We start from the raw sequence: 21,835 nt of genomic DNA on the forward strand, positions 1-21,835 counted from the left end.
TACAGCTACATTGCTGGTTTGTTTTCCAGCTGTGGAAGTTTCCTCATGGAATATTTAGGGTCACTTAGGTATTTTTATAAATTAATATACATTATTTCATACATATAGTTAGGGGACAATGTAGATATAATTCATAGAACTAATCACTAGATGGCAACATAGTCCATTTAGAAATATCTGCATGTGCATAGAATTAGAATTTATGTGCACTATAACTAATAAATTAAATTTTTATAATTTTTAATACTTTAACATTACATATTAATAAATTTCAGATACAGTTTGTAAAGTACACTGGAGATAATTTACTTTTTGTTTAATTAATTTTAATTAATAAATAATTTTTAAATTAATAAATTTGTTTCATTTATTTTTTGTTTGCAGCGGTGGAACTGAGACAGCCACCAAGTCACTAAATTTACAACACAAAATCTATTCTTTCTGCAAGACACTCTGGAGAAATACTGCCTCAAAGATTGTGGAAGTGGCCAGCCAATGATTGGTGTTTCCTAAGACTCACACCAAAAGAGAGAGCACAACATTGCATAGATATTTTCCCAAATCTAAACAAAGGCATACCCATACAGATGCAAGAGATATACAAAACACCAAATACCCCAAAACAGAAGAAGGAAAACCTAATCTCGCTATAATATATAATAATCTAACATCAAATTACAGAAAATAAAAAAATATTAAAAGTTGCAGAGGAAAAACTCTAGTCACTTATAATGGCAGTTCCATTCAAATAATGCATGACTTTTCAACAAAGATTTTGAAAGTAGTCAGAAGCATTTGGATAGATGTTCTACAAGGGCAACAAAACCACAGGAGCCAGCTGAGACTAATATACACAGCAAAATCATCAATCACAATGGAAGGATAAATAAAACATTTCATGATCAAAAACACGAAATAAATAAATTTGTGTTTACCAATATAGCTGTACAAAGGACACTTTAAGATAATTATGGGAATGTTAATGATATACAAAAGAATAGAAGAAATAGTTTATTCCAGAGTAGGTAATCCAAAGAGGAAAACAAACATATAAAAAAATCAAAAATTAAAAAATAAATAAAAGCAGCACCGCAACAAAAAGACAGAAATTAGTAACACAGCTCAGTAATAATGCTCAATACTAATGGTCTCAAAACTGCAATTAAAAGACACAGAGCAATTGATTAGATTAAAAATCGACATCTATATTTCTTCTGTATCTAAGAAACAAATCTTACCATCATCGTAGATGAAAGGATTAAAAGAAGTTATCCTAGGCAAACATAACCAAGAATAAAACCCATGTAGCTATTTTAACATCTGACAAAGTAGATTATAATGTGAAACTAATCAGAAGAGACAAAGAATAACACTACATACTCATTAAAGAAAGAAAATAACAAAGAGTATGGGCAAACTGCATCCTATCTGACCATCATGGATTAAAGTTGGATATTAACAAGAGAAGAAATAGCAGACAGGACACAAACTCATGGAAGCCAAACTATTCACCACTGAATGCAAGTTGGAATGATACATAAATTTAGAAGGAAACTACAATTATTTTAGGTCAGAGTGATGATGACAACAAAGTATCTGTAAACCTATGGTACTAATGACAGCAATTTAAAGAGGCAAGTTCCAAGCACAAAGTGCCTTGATCATACGAATAACTTAATGATATGCTTGAAAAAATTAGGAAAAACATGCAGAAAAACACCCAAAGATGGTAGAAGTAAAGACAGAATTAGACTCATGGTACAAAGCAGTGAAATAGACAGACAGACAGACAGACAGACAGACAATCAGACACAGAGAGAGAAAGAGAGAGAGAGAGATAGGGAGAGGGAGAGAGAACACAGCAGAGAAACAATAACCAATGAAATAAAGAGTTGGTCAAAGCTGGAAAACATAGAACTGTATTAATTTTTTGGTATATATGATCTACCAAAGTTAGCTCGAGCTGAAATAATTAATTACAGAAGAATTATAACACCTAGGGAAACAGAAATATTAGTTGAAATTTTTCCAACTAAAAGGCCAAGGATCTAATGGATGAACTGCAGAAATCTATTAGCACTTCCAAGACTAACTACAATATTCTTCAGATTATCTTCATAAATGGAAACTATAGGAACACATCTGATTTCTTTTTATTAACCTAGCTACAGTTACCATGATACGGAAAGCACCCAGTGGCTCAACAATAAAAAATTATACACAAATATTCCATATGTAAATAGATATTAAAATTCTCAATAAAATACTTATAATCCTATACAAAGACACATCAGAAAAATATTAACCATGATCAAGTTGGTTCGAAACTACAACTTCAGGATGGTTTCACAAAAATAAACTAATAAATTAATTTATTAGCCCAAACAGAATAAAATCAGAAATAGCATGATTAACTCACTAGATACAAAAAAAAATACCTTTAGCCAAACAAATTCTTTCTTAGTAAAATTTGTGGACATGAGAGCAGTATCTCAAGATAATAAAGACAGTTTATAGCAGGCCCACAGTCAGCACCATGAGGAAGAAAAATGCAAAGCATTTCTAATAAATTCAGGAACTTAAATAAAATGTTCATTCATTCTATTACCTTTCAATATAATTCTTTAAATCTTAGAGCACTAAGAAAACTGAAAGGCATAAATGAGATGCCTACAGGAAACAAAAAAGTCAGTGTATCTTTATCTGCAGATAAAACAATAATATATGTAAAAACCTCAAAAGGCAACTTTGAAAAACATCTACAGATAATGTGTTCATCAAAGGAACATTATACAAAATTAATATACATATGTCAGTAGCTCTCCTATATATAAAGAGCAAACAGACTTAGATAGAAATCAAAGAAATATTATACTTTACAGTATCCTGAAAAACATTATTGTGGCATAAAATCATGAAGCAAGTGAAAGATTTCAAAAATAAAAAACCTTAAGGCAGTAAAGAAAAATTGAAGTGGAAATCAAAAGACAGAAAAATCTCTCATATTCATAGGTCAGTGGGACTGTTGTTATAAAAGTGGCCATCTTACAAAAAGCAATTTCCATCAAAATTGCAACAAAATTCTTCACAGAAATTTCAAGAAAAAATGATTTTAAGAACAATGGAAAAGTTGTCTTCTCCTTCTGTGATCTCCTTTCCTCTTTCATAATCAATAGCAATTGCCTGTCACTTATTTACAAGCTAGAATGCACATATGAAGGAATGCACGTTACTTCTTGTTTCTGTTTGAGAGTATCTCCTCATAAAATATAACTCAGCTCTTGCTAGTGAATAAAAAAATAAATGAAAAGAATAATCAATAATGCCTTCAAATATTTTGGTCCTTCCCTGATATTCTCTCTCTAGGAAAAAAAATGTCCTTTTTCTGTCCCCTACCCTCTCTTCCTTCTCTCCTGTTCTTTCTCTCTTCCTAATCCATCGCACTGTATCTCCTCTCTCCTCTGCTCTCTCGACCTTCTTTGATTTCTTCCTTCCTTCCTTCCTTCCTTCCTTCCTTCCTTCCTTCCTTCCTTCCTTCCTTCCTTCCTTCCTTCCTTCCTTTCTTTCTTTCTTTCTTTCTTTCTTTCTTTCTTTCTTTCTTTCTTTCTTTCTTTCTTTCTCTTTCTCTCTCTCTCTCTTTCTTTCTTTCTTTCTTTCTTTCTTTCTTTCTTTCTTTCTTTCTTTCTTTCTTTCTTTCTTTCTCTCTTTTTCTCTCTCTCCCTTCCTTTTTTTGCTTTCCTCTTTGCTTTCATTCCTCCTTCCTTTTTTCCCCATGTCTCTTCACTCCATTCTTAAAGCAAACATGAAATGAATTAAAGACATTTGTTTTGTCCCCCTTCCCTCTTCATTTCTACTCCATTCTACTCTTCTGTCTTCTGCTTTAACTTATCCCTTCTGTCTTTCTAGTCACTGTTCCAGACATACATAATTCCATTGAATTTTAAGGTGTTTCAACCAGAAGGAGGGATATAAAATTTTTAGCTTGAAATTATATGCACGCGCGCGCGCGCGCACACACACACACACACACACACACACACACACACACACACACACACAATGTTCACATCATTTGTTATCACTGATTGGTACAGTTTACTACCAAACACAAAGTAATAACAGAAAAATGGTCACAAATATTTCAAAGCAATCAATCATACAAAAGGTACCTTATGTTTAAGTACAAACTGCTGTAAATTTCTTTTTTTATATTTTATTAACTCTATGTGTGAAGAAAGGACTCAGATATTAAGGGAAGGAACCCAGTAGAAGGTGTGATAGAAACCCACTCATTCTTGCATTCTGGTGTACCATGTAAACAGTAGGCTGGAAGTCATGACATATATACAGAAGATCTGGTGCAGATCTAGTCATGCCCTGTGTATGCTTCTTTGTTCTATGTGACTTCAGATGAGCTTTATAAATGTTTATTTAAAGGATCTTGAATTTGTTTTATTTTTATTTTTTGTTTTGTTTTGCTGCTGCACTGGTTGGTTTTCATGTGTTGTGTTCAGTATCTTCCTTCCATTTGGCTTTTCAACTCTTTTGCCTCCTCCATGAAACTTCACTTGAAAGTTCAACTTTTTTTCTGAAGCGCTGGTGCATGCAATGTTGATGAACATTTTCTGTTTTTGGAGATTTTATCTTGAACCCCTTAAGAAATATATTAAATGAAAATAAATATAATGTCAATGGATCTCTAACTTGTGCAAAATTGGTTCCCAAAGTAAAAAGATAAAACTACTTTAGATGATGTTATAAGGTCAGTAGTGTAAATGTTTGTTGTCATTCCAAGACTCAAACCACAGTGCACAATTTCTTGTTTTGAAACTTAATTTTCCTTAAGCAATACATCTCAGTATTCTGAGAATTCTAGTAGATGTCTTGGTCAAAAAATGAAGTTTAACTATGTAGATAGATGTTGGAATGTTATATTGATACAGACACAAACAAATGAAAATGTCATTATTATTATATTCAGTATTATCTAAACGTTGATTTTGATGAAATAAGGAAGATTGAGTTTTTGCTAAATGGCTTAAAGTAGTAGAGATCCTAATGGTATATGTTTTAAATTGATCAATACAAATTGTTAGGTAAAAATATGATCATTTAGAACTCTGGGTGAAGCCAGGCATGGTGGCACACACCTTTAATCCCAGCACTCAGGAGGCAGAGGCAGGTTGATTTCTGAGTTCGAGGCCAGCCTGGTCTACAGAGTGAGGTCCAGGACAGCCAAGGCTATACAGAGAAACCCTGTCTCGAAAAACAAAACAAAACAAAACAAAACAAGAACTCTGGGTGAGTAAATAAAAACTCTGGGTGAGTAAATAAAAGTTCTAATTTCTTCCTTATCTAGTTCTTAGGTTCTTGTTTTTCTTAATATTGATAAACTCATAAAATATGTAAAATCATTTTCTAAATAAACTATTAATTTTAATTAATTAATTTATCTGTTTATTTATTTATGTCACAGTTTGAATAGTAGTAGATTATCTAGTACTCAAATTTTAGATAAACCATTAAAACATTAATTTGAGCAGCAATACTCCCTCATATTGTTTTTTTATTTTAAAAGTTCAGGATGAGGAGCAAGATGGATTTTAAAATGAGGAGTTCATTAATACCACTTTACTGAAAGAATAGCCCCTTGTATTGAGAGTTGACTCATTTTGTGACTCAGGCTGAGTTGATTCTTTTTCTTCTGAAAATGTACTGTCAGACCCAAATAACCTCTATGACATTTCAATGCTGCTTGTTCTCTTTCAGTGACCCATACCCATTAATTAACAGTACTGATTTTCAAAACTTTCAGTAGAAGATATAGACTCAAGAAGGACGCAAAAACTAACACAGCATGAAACAAAGATCAAAAGCTTCCACAAATTTCATCAGAAACTGTGGACACTGTAGGCTTAGAATTTTCCAAACCTGCTTTATTTAAGGTTCTTAAACACTTCAACCTCGTTTCTAGCCCACCAAACACAGGTAGAGGAGAAAGGCTAATAGGAAAAGGGAGTAGTTCTGGACCTGTTTAGAAGAATTTCCACTTAGGTGGTCCACTCTTCCTTGTCAGAAGTCCAGTTCAATAGCAAACACTAAGCACAAATCAGTAGTGGAAGCAGAATCCAGCAGAAACCACGAGTCTAGGTATGCTGAGTTGGCAGAAGTCAGTGAAAGTTGCAAGAATCAGCTAGAATACCATAAGTTCTTTGATTTTTTTCTCCCTACAAAGTGGAGAACAGTGAAGACCAGTGAAGCATTGAATGGCTTAGCCATGAAAGAGTGTCATGGTGTGTAGGCTTCTATTTATATTCTTACTGAAAAGCACATGCCCTCTCAAGTATCTGTTTTCTGCAAAATATCACATGGCCTCTCTCTAGATAGCTTCCTAGGGTGGCTTGATACTTGTGGCTATGGATAATGGGATTTGTTGGGAGAGCCAAGTTTCACTGTGTGTCTTCAGATTTTGAAATGAACTGAAACTCGGTAGAGAACATTTAAAAGCCTTGAAAATGGTCCTCATATCTGCCCCAGCCTGGCCCACCAAGACATTACTAAGCCATTCCACTTGTACATGGAGCCCTGAAACAAACCCTGATACTCTGGAGGGGATGGATGGCATATCTGTACAGGAGACACTGCCTGGTGAAGTGAGATATCTAACATGTATGAGGGCCATAACTGCCACAACCCTGCTGATAAAAATATATGACAAATCAACTTCAGGGTCTAAACTGTTCCTGACAGCCTCCAAATCTGTTGATGCCCTCTTGTAGGGGAGGTACAGCTGAGAAATAGATAGCTGGTGCCCCAATGAATCAATCCAGGATCTGCTTCTGGATCAATCCTGCATTCTGTTTACAAAACATCAGCCCTCAACCCTGCCAGTTCCCTACCACACAGAGATCATATGGGTTCCTGAATGAGGGTTTTGTGGTGAATGGTCTGATCCAGTTTACCAGGAGTAGTTGAACTAACATTCCATCAAGGACACCAGACAGGTTATTACTCACAGATAGCGTGATGGCTATTCCTGGTTGTCATCTTGACTACATCTGGGATGAAGGACACTCCTGAAATGGAGGATATATTTTGATCCAGATATTGAGGCATAGTGGCTATGAAAAGCTTAGGCCCTGGCAAGGTAGCACACACCTGTAATTCCAGGAGACTGAAGCAAGTAGATCTCTGAGTTCAAGGCAAGCCTGGAGAAAAAGAAGTTCTAGATCCAGGCATGGTGGTACACATCTTTAATCTGGGCCACAGCTTCTGGTGGAGGTCTACATAAAGACAATGGAAGAAGGAAGACTCTCTTCTTCTCCCACTTGCGAGCACATCTGTTGGAACCTACTTCTTCAGGATTTCAGCTTATGCAGAAGACCAGCTGAAACAACTAGGCTTGTGGGACTAAGCAAATAGTAGATTCTTGAACTTCCCATTCAGAGCTGCCCATTGTCGAATTAGAAAGGACTGCAGATCATAAGTTATTACAATAAATCCCCTTAATATATAGAGACATTTCATAAATTCTGTGGCTCTAGGGAACCTAACTAATACAAATGGGAATACTTCTAAGATGGCACAGGTAGGCAGGGGCACTGGAGATGACTTAAGATTATCTGAGCTGGAGATCCTCATCTCAAGGAGCTAAGTATCTAACTTTGATCCAAGCACTATCCAAGAAAAGGCTATCACCATATACATTGATAGTTGATATGCTTTCACCATGGACTGTGACTAAGGAGCTCTATCCAGAGGGAAACGATTGCTATTCACATCAGAAAAAAAAACAAAATTTTAGAAGAAATATGTCTTATCTAGGATTTCATTGCTCTAAAGAGAAACTATGACCATGGCAACTCTTATAAAAGAAAACATTTCTCTGGGTCAAGTTTACAGATTCAAAGATTTATTCCATTATCATCATGGCAGGAAATATAGCAGAGTACAGGAAGACATAGTATTGGAGCTGACAGTTCATCTTCTCCAGGCAGCAAAAGGAGACAGTGTATCACACTGACTATAGCTTGAGCATAGGAGACATCAAAGCCACACTTGTAGTGACATACTTCTTAGAATAAGGCTATGCCTGCTTAAAGAAGGCCATACTTCCTAATAATGCCACTGCTTATAGGTCAAGCACTCAAATCCAAGAGGCTATGGGACCACATCTAATCAAACTACCAAAAAATCTTAGCCATTTTGGAAGCTATCTGGTTGTACAGGTGGATGGCCATCATCCATTAACAAAAGACACCAAAAAAAGGAATCTTTCCCAGAAGTCAGATTTGACAGAGTAGCTGACTTTTACCTGGGAGGTGGCCTTAGAATGAATCTGACCACTTCACTCTTTGGTAAACCAAGCTCAGAATACACCTGGGAGTGAGACTGATTGTGGAAAGTAAGAACTGGCTAAGCAGAGAGACCCAGGACGATGGATGTCGTGAAACTGGAAAGGCAAATGGTTATGGATCTTTACTTAAGTCCCCACCCAAGAGCCACAGAAACTGCTTAACTCAGGCACAATCATTATGTTCCAAATTTTAAAGCCTAACTAAGGACATCACTTTTAGATGTGTTAGGCATATTCAGGTAAACCCCAGAGGTGGAAAGAAGATGCCACAAATGATATGGGCTGGAGGAAACGGTCTCAGGAACATTGGGAATTATACTTGACTGACATTTGAGTTATTGATTTAGGTTATCAATATTTGCTGGTGTCTCAGGATGGGACAAGGCACCCCTTGATAACAAGAACTGCTACAATATTTTAAATTAATTAAATATTTTACTTAAATGTAAAATTCCCCAGGAAATAATTCTTAGGTTTAGATAGCTAATAAAATTTACTCCTGTCCATAGAATCAGGAGAGAATATGACAGAACAATGGTCTCCTGGATGGAGAAGTCTGTGAAAAAGTACCCGAATCTCCTATAAGAACTCAAGGTAAAAACAAATCAAAAAACAAACAAACAAAAAACACCCCTCCAGGTCAAGATATCTTAGCTAACTGAATTTAGCTTCTGCTAAAATGCCTGCTTGTGCAGGACTCCCTCCAACTAACTGCTTATCTTCACTTCTGTTAAAATGCTTGCTTAAGCAAAGATCTCTCCCAGCCTAGCTGCATATCAAAATGCCAGAGCATTGTTTTTGGCTTGAACACTAGGTACTACACTTAGGTCTGAAAATCTGATATAATCCCAGCAGACTGGAATAAGACTTTCAATAAGCTATAAACTATGTGTGACTGGTCATCTCTAGTGTGTTTCCCATGACAATTCCTTCTACTACATTGTCACTGCACGATCATGAACTCTAGTCCCCTGACTATAAGCAAGTTAAATGCTTTCTTTTTTCATGTGCTTGGCATATTGTAACATCGATAGAAAAATAACCAAGGGAGTAGTGCATTGCCCCGAGAATTTAAAAACAACACTGGCTGTTATCTTGTCTCTTGGAAATGCACTATAATTGAAAGATATGATCCTGTTTCTGAACACACTTTCACTGCAAGACATTAAAAATATTTTTTTTTTTTTGCTGTCTATGAACTTTCTGAGTGTCAAAAGTACAATGCATACTAATTTGGGGAAAGGCATTGATTCTTTTATCCACTTCTGAATGGACCAAGTATGCTATAATTATGGTTGTACAAACAGGATGTATTTATTGGTACAATAGTGTTGTGGATGTTATAGGACATGCAACAGCTCTCCAAATTGAATTTTGCTCCACAAGAAGAAGTTCTATGGCTGAGGAGATCACCTTTAAAAGGCAGCCTACTATTGTTATTTGCTAAATGGTCATGTATCACTTCAAGTCCAAGTGGATCAAGAACCTCAACATAAAACCAGATCCACTGAATCTAATAGAAGAGAAAGTGTGAAAGAACCTTGAACTCATTGGCACAGTGGGAAATTTTCTAACCAAACAAGTGAAAGATATGTCTCTCAGAAACAGATCAAATCTCTCAAGAAAGAAATTCTCAGAAAATGGAGAGATCTTTCATGTAAATGGGTTAACATAGTAAAAGTGGCCATCCTACCAAAGGCAATCTACTGATTCAATGCAATCCTCATCAAAATATCAACACAATTCTTCAAAGACATGGAAAGAGCAATTATCAAATTTGTCTGGAAAGAAAAAAATAACAGAATATTAAAAGTAACTCTTAAGAACAAAAGAGTAGACTCCCAAGACTCAAAGGGAGGGAGCTTAGATGAAATGCCCAACAGTAGGAAGAGGGAACTGATAGAGTCCATCTCCAGCAGAAAGACAGGACATCAAGTGTGGGGTGGGGTTTTGATCCCACAGTCACAACACTGACCCATCATTTTTCCTCTCTAAAAGAATTACAGGGATAGAAATGGAGCGAAGGCTGGGGAAAAGAAGGTCCAGCAACAGGTCCAAAGTGGGATCCAGCTCGAGGGGAAGTCCCAGGGACTGACACTATTACCGAGGATATGGAGCACTCATAAAAAAGGCATCTATCATGACTGCCCTCCAAAAGACCCAACAATCAACTGAAAGAGTCAGATGCAGATATTTGCACCCAACCAATGGACAGAAGCAGTTGACCTCTGTTGTTGAATTAGGGAATGGTAAAAGAAGCTGAGGAGTAGTGTGGACCCTGTAGGAGGACCAGCAGCCTCAGTTAATCTGAACCCCAGAGAATTCTCAAACACTGGACCACCAAACAGACAGCATACACCAGCTGATATGAGGCCCCCAACACACTTATAATAGAGGACTTCTAGGTCTGTGTTCATTTAGAGATGATGCTCCTAACCCTCAAGAGACTGGAGGCCCCAGGGAGTTTAGACGTCAGGTGGTGTGGGGGTGGGGGCATCCACCTGGAGACAGGATGGGGTGGAGGGAAGGTATGGGATGTGGAGCTGACAGAGGGTGGATGGCGGGGTGGGGAATGGAATATGGAGAATAAAAAGTTAGTTATTGATACAATTACATTTTTTAAAAGAGAATAAAAGAATAGGTAGGGTGTAGTCTCCCCTCCCCCAGCCTGAAACCTGCTTGCTCAGGGGTGGAGCTTCCTGCTCATTTGTTCTGCCACGCTCACTGCTGGAACCTGCGGAGCCACACACGTTTACCTTTCTACTGGACCAGAGATTATTCGGCGGGAATCGGGTCCCCTCCCACTTCCTTCATAACTAGTGTTGCAACAATAAAATTTGAGCCTTGATCAGAGTAACTGTCTTGGCTACATTTCTTTCTCTCGCCACCTAGCCCCTCTTCTCTTCCAGGTTTCCAAAATGCCTTTCCAGGCTAGAACCCAGGCTGTGGTCTGCTGGCCGGACACAACAGTAGGGTAATCACAATCCCTGGCCTTGAATTCAGAAATCCATCTGCCTCTGCCTCCCAAGTGCTGGGATTAAAGGCATGCACCCCTACTGCTCAGCAATTGTGTGTTTTCTAATACCAATGAAATAAATAACTGCACCAAGATCATAGGGTGTTACAATTATAAATTTACACAGCACCAAGTTTCAGCAATGATCTTTCAATGATCAAGTGTTCTTGGTGCTACTCCATTCGATCATTAAAAATCTTCATTATTCTACAGTTTATAGCAATGCTTTAATGCAGAAGCAAAGAGATATATGAAATCAACACAGCCTTTCCCCTTAGAATTTTCAATTAGAGACACATGGTCAAATCAACACAGATGTTAACATGTGTAATGACCTTCCATACAAATGGACAAGAAAATACCACATAGCTACTCTAAAACACAAAAGAGAGGGTGTTGCTAGAAGATGAAGAATTTCACTGACAATAGTGGAGAGGCATTATTCACAACATCCCGTTAATGAGGAAAACTAAACATGGACATGGTGAACAAAGCACAACTACCAGAGAGGAGAGAGTAAGTGTGTGAGGCCAGGGCACTGCTCATTTGAAACAAAGACTCTGGATGTGACAGTCAGAGGTGAATGGCTATCAGGAGTGTTCTCCAGGTAGCAGATGGGTGGTAAAGCATACCTACCATAAGTAGCTATCTTCTAGGAATTAAAATTCCTAGAAGAAGCAATATCTGAAAGGCTGAAGACAAATTAAAACTTCAATGACTGTGAATAGCTCTAACTGTTGCAGGTCCAGAACCTAATTACACTTTATCTTAGACTATCTACAGACCTCCAAATCACCATTTTTCCCATTTTCTGTCAGACCAAAAACCCTGTGTATAACAGATATAAGACTTTAGACTTTATTCATGTAACTAACCCCTGGTTTTCACCAAACTAAAGTCTAAGAGTCATCAGATAATATCCGATGCCTATAAGTGAGATTTCACTTCCTTGTTACTATCTACTTAGTGTTTCCACCAATGAATTTTAAAAGTACCTTTATGCATCACTTTCTCCATTCAGTTACTGTAAAAACTTCACGAATTGTTTTCACATTGGAGCATGGAACTTGGGGGGTCACATAAATCCATGTTGCTGGGACACAATCACTCATATTTGGCTCCAGAATGAACTATCTCTTACCCTCCTTGAAATTAAGTGAACATGTTATGATCTGGACTGAGATCAGTAATTCTTGGAATTAGTAATTCTGATCCAGTAGAATTCTTTGTGTGTGTGTGTGTGTGTGTGTTTTGGGGGTTGGGGGTGGGTGGGCTGGTGGTGCTGGAATTAGCAGCAGAACAATGAACACGAAATGATGATCATTCTGTAATGTTATCATTTTTACTGACTTCAGTGTTACGAGAGAGTGGATGATATAATGGAAAATGAGGTTTGAGGGTGACCTAATACAGAAGATCATTGAATTGGAAGAAGACATTTATTAGGATGGGAAAAAACATTAGAGGTAGAGAAATGTTGGACAGGAAATAACATTTCTAAAGGAAAAATATCTACCAATGGTGATAAACATGACCTTGGAGTTCTTACTTGCTTACACTAAGGTAAGAGGGGCTCCTGAAATGGAGAAAGAAATAAAATAAAGCAAAAGGAAGAGTAATTAAATTCTGTACATAGTTATATTTACATTTTCATTTCTTCATTCATCCTAAAGGACCGATGGAAAGGTGAATATATGAGACTAGAGATAATGGAATGTGTAGATTTAGAGAGAGAAGTGTGGAATTCTTGTCTATGTCCTTGCTAAAGACATGGAACCAGGTAAATATACTGTTAATAAAGCAGAAAGAACAAACAGGTAAAACATGTTTTTTTTTCCTATTGTCATTTATAAAGCTATGATATATGAACCATACAATGTCATGTACCATATAAATATAAATGTGAGAATAAAGTGTTCTTTTTTTTGCCTTATTACATAGCTGATAGAATTTTGGAAACATATATGAAATGTATGGAATCATATATTTTAAATATGTTTGGACATAAATATATGTAAATTAGTGAGTAGGAAAGAAATGAATCATCAACTTATTTTGTAAAGTATCTTCAAGGATATAATCAAGACATTGGAAGCTTGAGACTTGTTTATCATGGTATAAAGTAGCAGGTATTGAAGAGGGTGAGATGGCACCATTTTGGTAGAAAGTTGGTTTATGTCTGTCAAGGAATCTTTATGTTGCAAGTCCATGAAAATTTGATTTTTCCAGCATTCAAAAATCATGAGTATCTTTCTTCTGAATGTTCTCCACCTGCAGTTTTAAAAAACAGGCTTAACTAACTGAAGATCCATAGTCATGTAAACAGTATTTCTATTTAGTACCAGAGCAAAAGAAAAGAAAAGAAAAGAAAAGAAAAGAAAAGAAAAGAAAAGAAAAGAAAAGAAAAGAAGAAAAGAAAAGAAAAAGGGAAGGCTCACCTTTGCTTTAAGGTTGAGATAATTTTATGCAGTGGAGAGTTGATGAGAAATATGATATATATTCAATTCAATCAAGTTTTTATAGTTTTTAGCATATATATATATATATATATATATATATATGCTGCTTCATCTGAATATCATTCACAACTATGAATAGTACAGAGTTTTCCAACATGTTAGATCTATATTCCAGATTAGATAGGATAAAGTTGTAAGTTGAAATAAAGTTTTTTCTAAGTATTTTACTCTGCAGTTCCTATGGTGCCTGGGCGATGAGCCCTATGCTTATTAGAAATTAAGATATATTGAGAATGACTAATTGCTCCATTTACTGGGTGGTTCTCAATCAGTCATGAACACAGAGTCAATGTTCTGTAAAACTGTAAAAAGACAAAAATATGCCCTCAGAGTAGCTAGAAAGAATGTCACGTTTATCTACATTCCTTAAAAGTTTGGTAAAAATTTAAAAGGAATTGAAGTTTACTTTTAACAGATTCAACATACAAAATTTTGCGGTACTCTGATTCCAACAGTAAAGAGGATGTTGGTTGCTGATTGAATTGTTTTCAGAATTCTTGCCACTTACAACTTCCTGTGATTAAAAGAAATGAGGTATTTCCAAAAGTAATTCTGACAGATAATTCTTAGCTGGGTTCTTGGTTAAAATAGTTTCACATTTTAAACTTGATTATAATCTATTATCTGTTCTCCTTCATTATTTGCCAATTCCAACTTTATTAAAGTTTGTATAGAATGCTGATACCCAAACTACTCATTAAAATTTCATAAGGCAAAGTTTTTTTTTTAAATATAAAAGATAGCTATTCTGAAAGTCTTAGCTAATTCTAGTTGATTTGAAAATTTTACATATATATGTACATATATGGTATGTATTTTCTGAGCTATTTGAGTGTCTGTTATCTTTTAAAAGGAAGAAGATATGAGTTGGGATTCTTTACGCATCCAGGGAGAGTTTTAGTAAAGAATAGGGAGTATATATGATCTAAATATTTGTATTACTCTATGAAATTATTAAAGAGTAAATAAAAAGCTAAAAAAACCCTTCTCAATAGTTGTTCATTTAAAATATACAAGAGAGTAAATATTTTTCAGAAATTCTCTACCCAGTAAGCTTTTCTCTTTCCTCAAAAATCCAGCAAAATTTAAATAGTTAATCATCCTAAGTATCTAGTGACTAGATGAACTCTCAGAGTTTCATGATATTTATGGCATCTGCTTATTCTAATTTTAGTCATCTATTTTAGTTCACTAGATAACAGAAAACTTAGACTTAGGGATCATATGTGGAAAACTTTTGACAAACTTGAAGAATGCAAATTATTTTTTCTTTGATAAAAAATGATCCTACATTATATTAATCATTTTAGTATATATCAATAGAATATTATACAAGGCTCTTATAATTCAAATACAATACTATATGATTAAAAATGTTAAAGATATCTTATACAATCCTGTTCATCAAAGTGATGAAAATTATGGAACATTTTATCATATATATTTTTCCAAACTTAATGTAGTTCATGAAAAAAGATCCAATTAAATAAAAATTTCAAAATTTTTCATTTCTAATTTGTTTATCAGAGGCAATTCAAGATTTTTTTAGGATATTAGCTATGATTATCTAATGTTTCTAGTCTTTTTCTTCTTCTCTAATGTAGTCTGATATCATATGAATCTAAATGCAAATCCTTTCATATCCTCATCATATGCTCAAATGAAAATGATGTATTTAGAATTATAATGACTCAGTATCCTAAAAACTGGGAAGCTGAAGCTTTGCTTGTATTCCAGGGATCCTCTGAATCTTTAGTGTAGCAAAAGTCCACGCAAAGTGTCATGCTTGAAATAAACTGGGAATAAATGTTACTTCAGTATTTTTGTATGCCGAGTTCTGAAAGAAATCACAGTATCTGCCGAGAAATGTCCGTGGAGTTTCATTTTAACACTTAGATGGACAGAGGCAAAAGTGAGCAGAAAGTGGTCCAAGGGATGGTAGTTGTGATAGGGTGACAACCCTTGGGGGGAGGGGACGGAGCTATGACAGTGTTTCGGTACTTATTTCTCACACATAGAGTCCAACCACAGCTATTGGAGACAATCATGCTCAATCAGTCACAGGGAGAGTACATGAAATGCACTTTGATGGTGTTCAAAGCTGACTTCACCCACAGCAGATAATGGAAAAACTTAAAGACTTAAAGCGTGATGGAAGGACACTATCATCTGTGAAATAAGAACCATTCAACTCCAAGGTTCTCCAATGTATTCAATATGCACTCGATAGTTTTAAGTCTAAAAGCTTGTTAAAAGAGTGCATGTTTGAGCCAATGGAAATTAATGAGCAAAGTTTTAATGAGATTGCAACTTGGGTAATTAAAAAAAACAAAACAAAACAGGCTGGCATCTATCTCAGATTTTCATCCTATACAGTTCAAACTTTAGGAGAGAACAGTAGGTGGGCAGGATGACCGGCAATCAGCAACTATTCTGACACCTGCTCAGTGGGAACTTACTGTACCTGTGTCCACATCCTTCACCTGTTGCCTGGATAGAGCTGGCAGGCTCCGCTTGGAGCTCTTTCAGGGCCAATCCTTTGTCCTCTGGTCCAGAAAAGTCCATGCCTGTCACTACCTCCTCCTCTAGGGACTCCACGTAGAAAAGAGTCCTGGCGGGCTGCTGGGTGCCCTGCCCGGGAGCCCCTTGCTGCAGCCTCGTGGCAACTGGTAGTAAGGTGCCATTCAGCGGATTGAAAGGAGAAGATGAAGCAGAAGACGAGGAGGAAGAGGAGGAGGAAGAGGAGGAAGAAGGCTTTTTCCAGAAAGCGCTCACACTGCCCTTTTCCTGGTTTTTGAGCAGCCGACTCTGGCTAGGACCCCAGTGCTCAAAGCTGCCTCCTCCGCTGTCCTGTTGCAGGCAGCTGCCCCCCGCTGGGCTACTGGAGGCCGGCGAGGGATGGCTGAAGAGTTTCCAGCGGAGTCGCAGGATGTGCTTCACATCGAAGTCTTTTCTCCCGGAGCCGGACATGCTTAATGAACCGTGGACCAAGGAACTGCAGCTCACACACCAGTAGCCTGGCGAGCGTACTGGGGTGGCCAGTGGCTTCTGGAGAGAGAGGAGGAGGCAGGATTCACCCGGTGTACACGGAGTGCCAAAGGTGGCTTAAAAGGGGCTGTGCGTCTCACCAGGAGACCACACCGGCACCTTGAGCGCTCTGCAGAGCCTCGCGGCTCAGTCTGGGTCCTTTTGCTGGGATCTGAGCTTTGGGGAAGCTCCGGTCTAGATCGAATGACGTCTTGGGATACCAGGGGCTTAGAATCCACGAGGAGCTTGCGGGGACCCCCGTGGTGACCCCCCCGGAGGAAAGAGAGGCTGGAAATGCAAGAGGAAGGGAGAGAGGTTTGAGCTCTCCTCAGCTCCAGAGGTGGCAGCAGCTGGCTCCGCCACACTGATACACACTCGGTGCCGAGCTGTGGTTTGGAAGCTATTCAGATCTCCTGTCTTCGCAGCTCAGAGTTCCGTGTTTGATGAGTGCAGAGAAAAAGAGCCTCAAGTCGAGAAGTAGTGCACCCCCCAACCCTTAGGCGGGTCTGTGCACCTGCTCCCTGTCCCTGTCCTCTGGGATAATTCCCTGATAGCTTGCCAGGTGTCCGAAGGACAGTCAAATGCTTTCTGAGATGAGAAAAGGGGCGGTTTTATATAGTCAGTTTGTAAAGGAGAAAAATAAATATCCCGGGAAAAAACATAGAGCAGCCAAAGAAAAGCCCGCCCAGGAAAGCTGTCAAGGTCCTCACAGTATGATTTTTCTCTCTGCCTCAGCGCCTCCCCCTCCTCCCCTGTAAGTGACGCAGATGTGCACTGGGGCCTATACTGAGAGATGGAGGGAGGGTGGGAAGACTTCAATCTTCTTTATGCAAGTGAGTCTGCTGCTCTTATTGTCCCCTTGCGTAAGTCTGTCACCTTTTTTCACCCTCCTTCCTCTCTACATTACTGTATAGCAATAAAAGTAAAGCAAACAGGCAAAATGCTTTAGCATCAGTAAACACCAAACATGAATCATGGCAGTGTAAACTTAATAGGCCGCCGCGGTGTGCAGGTTGCAGGTTAATGGCTTGAATTATTTAATAAGCCATATCCTTTAACCTTTAGCCTTCCGTTCTTCTGTATGAGACACAGCAAAAAGCAGAGATGCTGTCATCGAAGGGTGATGATGCCATCGTCCTGGCACTTACATTGTGGCTCTGCTATTAATGCAGCCAGACAGTGCCTCACCTCCGGGGACCAGAGACTCAAGGCAAAAATGTGAAAATGGGCTGGATATAAGCCACAGGCTTGGCAAAATCAGGGTTTGGTGAGAGCTTCATGAGCAAAACAGTTTGGGATACAGAACAAAAATGGACTAAACTAATAACAGAATATTTGAAAGGTAACTTCTCATACATAGTCATGGTATAAATGCACAAGAGAGTGGGAGCAAGAGAATGCTACTGTCCTGCAAATAGATGCCTGCCTGCCAAGGGAAGCTGAGATTTTCTTTCAGAAGGATGAAGGCTATGGCTCCTTTCTTTAAAAATACTTTAAAATATCTTATCTTTTTCTTCACGATCATTTAAAATGGAGCCGGGTAACCTTTGATCAGGGCTAGAGGGTCAGTCAGGAAAGCTGCGAGTTCACTACTCAGGAATACAGCAGTGTCCCTTGTAATTCATTGGCTCAGGAAGGTCCAACAAGGCATTGGGATCAAACACTACACTACACTTAGATTACTATTTTCTTACCCGATGGCTGAGCTACAAGCTTAAATATAAATCAAAGAAAAACTGAAAATATTTCTAGATAGAATTGGACATCTTAATGAAATAAGAAGCTAAGATCACAAAGGCTACACTTTCAAAGAAAGAAAAAATCTCCATTGTGTATCTAAATATTGATTTATACCAGGACAGCTGGACTGAAATCCCTTGTGTTTGGAATTTTCTCTCACTATTCGATGATAAAAACAACCACGACAAAGGCAGAGATCTTTTAAAGTAAACAATGGTGGCAGATCATGTTTATCCAAGAATGTAATCAACTATTTCCCTTAGAGGAAAAAAAAAAAACCAAAAAACTAAAGAACAAAACAAAATTTAAAAAATGAAGCATATTAAACTAAATGTTACAAATAGCCTAGAAACTTCCCTTATATCAGAAATACTGCAGAAATTTGAATTTCGTTCAATTAATTGGTTTCTGTATAAACTCCTACCTCATGGATTTTCTAACTTGATTTTTGAAATCAAATTATGTAGGAAAGGCTACTTTTTCTGGATTTTCTTCATTACATGATACTTAATGTCAAAACACACTAGAATATAAAATTTATTTGTCTTAACATCAAATTCAATTTTATATTCCCACTTTTCTCTAAAATTCTAGTTCTGGTTTCCATAGCTTAAATTTTATCCCTTTATAAATTAATGTCTTATATGACTCAAATATTATATAAGATTGAAATTTATATATATGAAGAAAAATTTAGAATGTTACATACATATATATGTGATTATTATATGCCATTTTTTGTCAGTCAAACAAATATGGGAGGCCTATAGTAGTGTTAATCTTGAAGCAATGTCTCCACTTATTATTAATATAATTAGTTTAATGGTTATCATTCTATCTGAATATATTAAATGTTTGAAATAATTACTCTTACAAAGAATATATTAACAAATTCAAATATTAGAAATTACAAAACAATTTTTTCAAGAAATCAAGTCAACTTGGAATGATTGACAAATATTGCCGAGGACTGTACAGCCATGGACATCACAGGAACATTGAAAACTGTAATTTTAAACAGAGTCACAAAACTGTGGCTTTTTTTACTTATATATTGTTTAGGTAGCGATTAGAAGTGACATAGCAAGCAAAGCTTGAGCAGTCTTTTCAACCCCCTTAACTGAGATCTTCTATACATTCCTGCCATTGTGGCTTCTTTTTGTCCCTAGAAGAATTCTTCTTAAGCTGTGTCCCATTCTTAAAGTTTCTCCAGGCCAAAAAGAGTGACTTACACCCTAGCTAAGAGTTTATGCTTGAGAAAGAAGCTTCAAACCATCTGGATACATCTGAAATAATTACCATCAAAGAAAACATATATAAATATCATTAATATGAATTATCAAATCTGAAGATTGGGCATTACAAAATAAAGACTTATGAAATCCGGTTACACTAAAATGATTTGCAAACATGGCGATTTTATTTTTATTTCATGAACTTATGAAAAATGAAGCAAAATAGAAAAGAAGCAAAGGAAAGAAGGAAGGAGAAAGGGAGGAAGGGAAGGAAGGAAGGAGGGAGGGAGAGAAGGAGGGGAGAAGGAAGGAAGGAAGGAAGGAAGGAAGGAAGGAAGGAAGGAAGGAAGGAAGGAAGGAAGGAAGGAAGGAAGGAAGGGAAGGAAAGGACTTAGGGAAAGTTTGTGGAGGGAATGGAGGAAAAAGAAGAATTAAGAATTTGCTTATATTCATGGATCATTTTTCATAAATAAAACCTTTCAACAATATCTTGTTAAACATTTAACTGATTATTTATCCACTGTTCAAATTTAAATTACCACATACCAGGTCCATTGACAATGGCAATGACGATAAAAGAACTGGGCTCCTTGCAGCCTGTTGTTGAGAGTATTCACACAGTTGGGAGTGTTCACACAGGAAAATTGTTCAGTTTATCCTAATTTCTAATAGACTTGTAAGCCACATGAACTAAGGTTTAAGACAAGCAATCTTCCAAAAGGGGAGAGAAAGACAGAGAGAGAGAGAGAGAGAGAGAGAGAGAGAGAGAGAGAGAGAGACAGAGACAGAGACAGAGACAGAGACAGAGACAGAGACAGAGAGACAGAGACAGAGACAGAGACAGAGACAGAGACAGACAGAGAGAGAGAGAGAGAGAGAGAGAGAGAGAGAGAGAGAGAGAGAGAGGCGCAGTGGTGGCTCATGCCTTTAATCCCAGCACTTGGGAGGCAATGGCAAGTGGATTTCTGACTTTGAGGCCAGTCTGGTTTACAGAGTGATTTCCAGGACAGGGCTACAGAGAGAAACCTCGTCTCAAAACAAACAAACAAACAAACAAATAAACAAACAAAGCAATCTTACAGAGAACACTAATACACTAATACAGTGCCAACAATAACACTACAGATTATTTTAAAAACAAAAGGGATCCATATATTCAAACACTATTGGTGACTTAAGTTGAATTTCTCTCAGTCCGTCGAGGTCTTTAAATGAATTGCCATAGTTGTTACATAATTCTACCCAAAATGCAGAGAAAATATTACCAATATTCACAGCATTCAGATGTTTAATTCAGACAATAATTAAATCCAACCCTGATGCTAAATACAACATCTAAAAAGTTCTACAAATCCAATATTTATGTAGTTAGAAAATTTGGATTTCGATCCACTTCTGTGCTTTCTAATTATTTTCAGAATGAAATCAGTAAAATAATGCATATGTGAGCATAGCGAGTCTGATTCTCCTAGATATTTTAGATAGCCATTCTACAGCATCTATAAAGTTGTTCATAAACAATAATACGCAAGAGTAACATTTTAACAAGTGCTGACATTTTAAAGTTCTTTTCTGTGTGTTTGTTGGTATTGTTTTGTTTCACTGATTTTTTTGGGACAGGGTTCCAGTGTGTAACGCTGGCTGTCCTGGAACTCATGCCATAGACCAGGCTGGCCTTTGACTCACTGAAATCTCTCTGACACTGCCTCCCGCCCAAGAGCTGGGATTAAAGGTGTGTGTACTACTGTTCCACTAAAGTTCTTATTTTCAGAAGGACTTACAGTTTCCGTTTTAATTAATTTTAACAGAACTGATGTATTGAAAAAAAACAGATTATTCCAGTTAGTAAATAGCACATAACATAAACATTCAAAATTCAAGTTGTTTATATTAAACCACGATAATATTGTAATATACCTTCTCAAAAATATTTGCAGGAGTA

The 21,835-nt window shown here is 37.0% G+C and overlaps 1 protein-coding gene across 1 annotated transcript in view; it reads right to left on the reverse strand.

Moving 5' to 3' along the window:
- Klhl1 (kelch-like 1) overlaps positions 1–17,578 on the reverse strand; it is a 413,770-nt gene extending 396,192 nt beyond the window's left edge. The window contains exon 1 of the mRNA NM_053105.2: positions 16,356–17,578. Within this exon, the coding sequence (NP_444335.2) occupies positions 16,356–16,861 (506 nt within the window). The 5' untranslated portion in view covers positions 16,862–17,578. The remainder of the gene's footprint in view (positions 1–16,355) is intronic.
- Between the last annotated feature and the right edge of the window lie 4,257 nt (positions 17,579–21,835).

This window comes from Mus musculus, chromosome 14 (assembly GCF_000001635.26).
Source record: "Mus musculus strain C57BL/6J chromosome 14, GRCm38.p6 C57BL/6J".
Classification (NCBI taxonomy): Eukaryota; Metazoa; Chordata; class Mammalia; order Rodentia; family Muridae; genus Mus; species Mus musculus.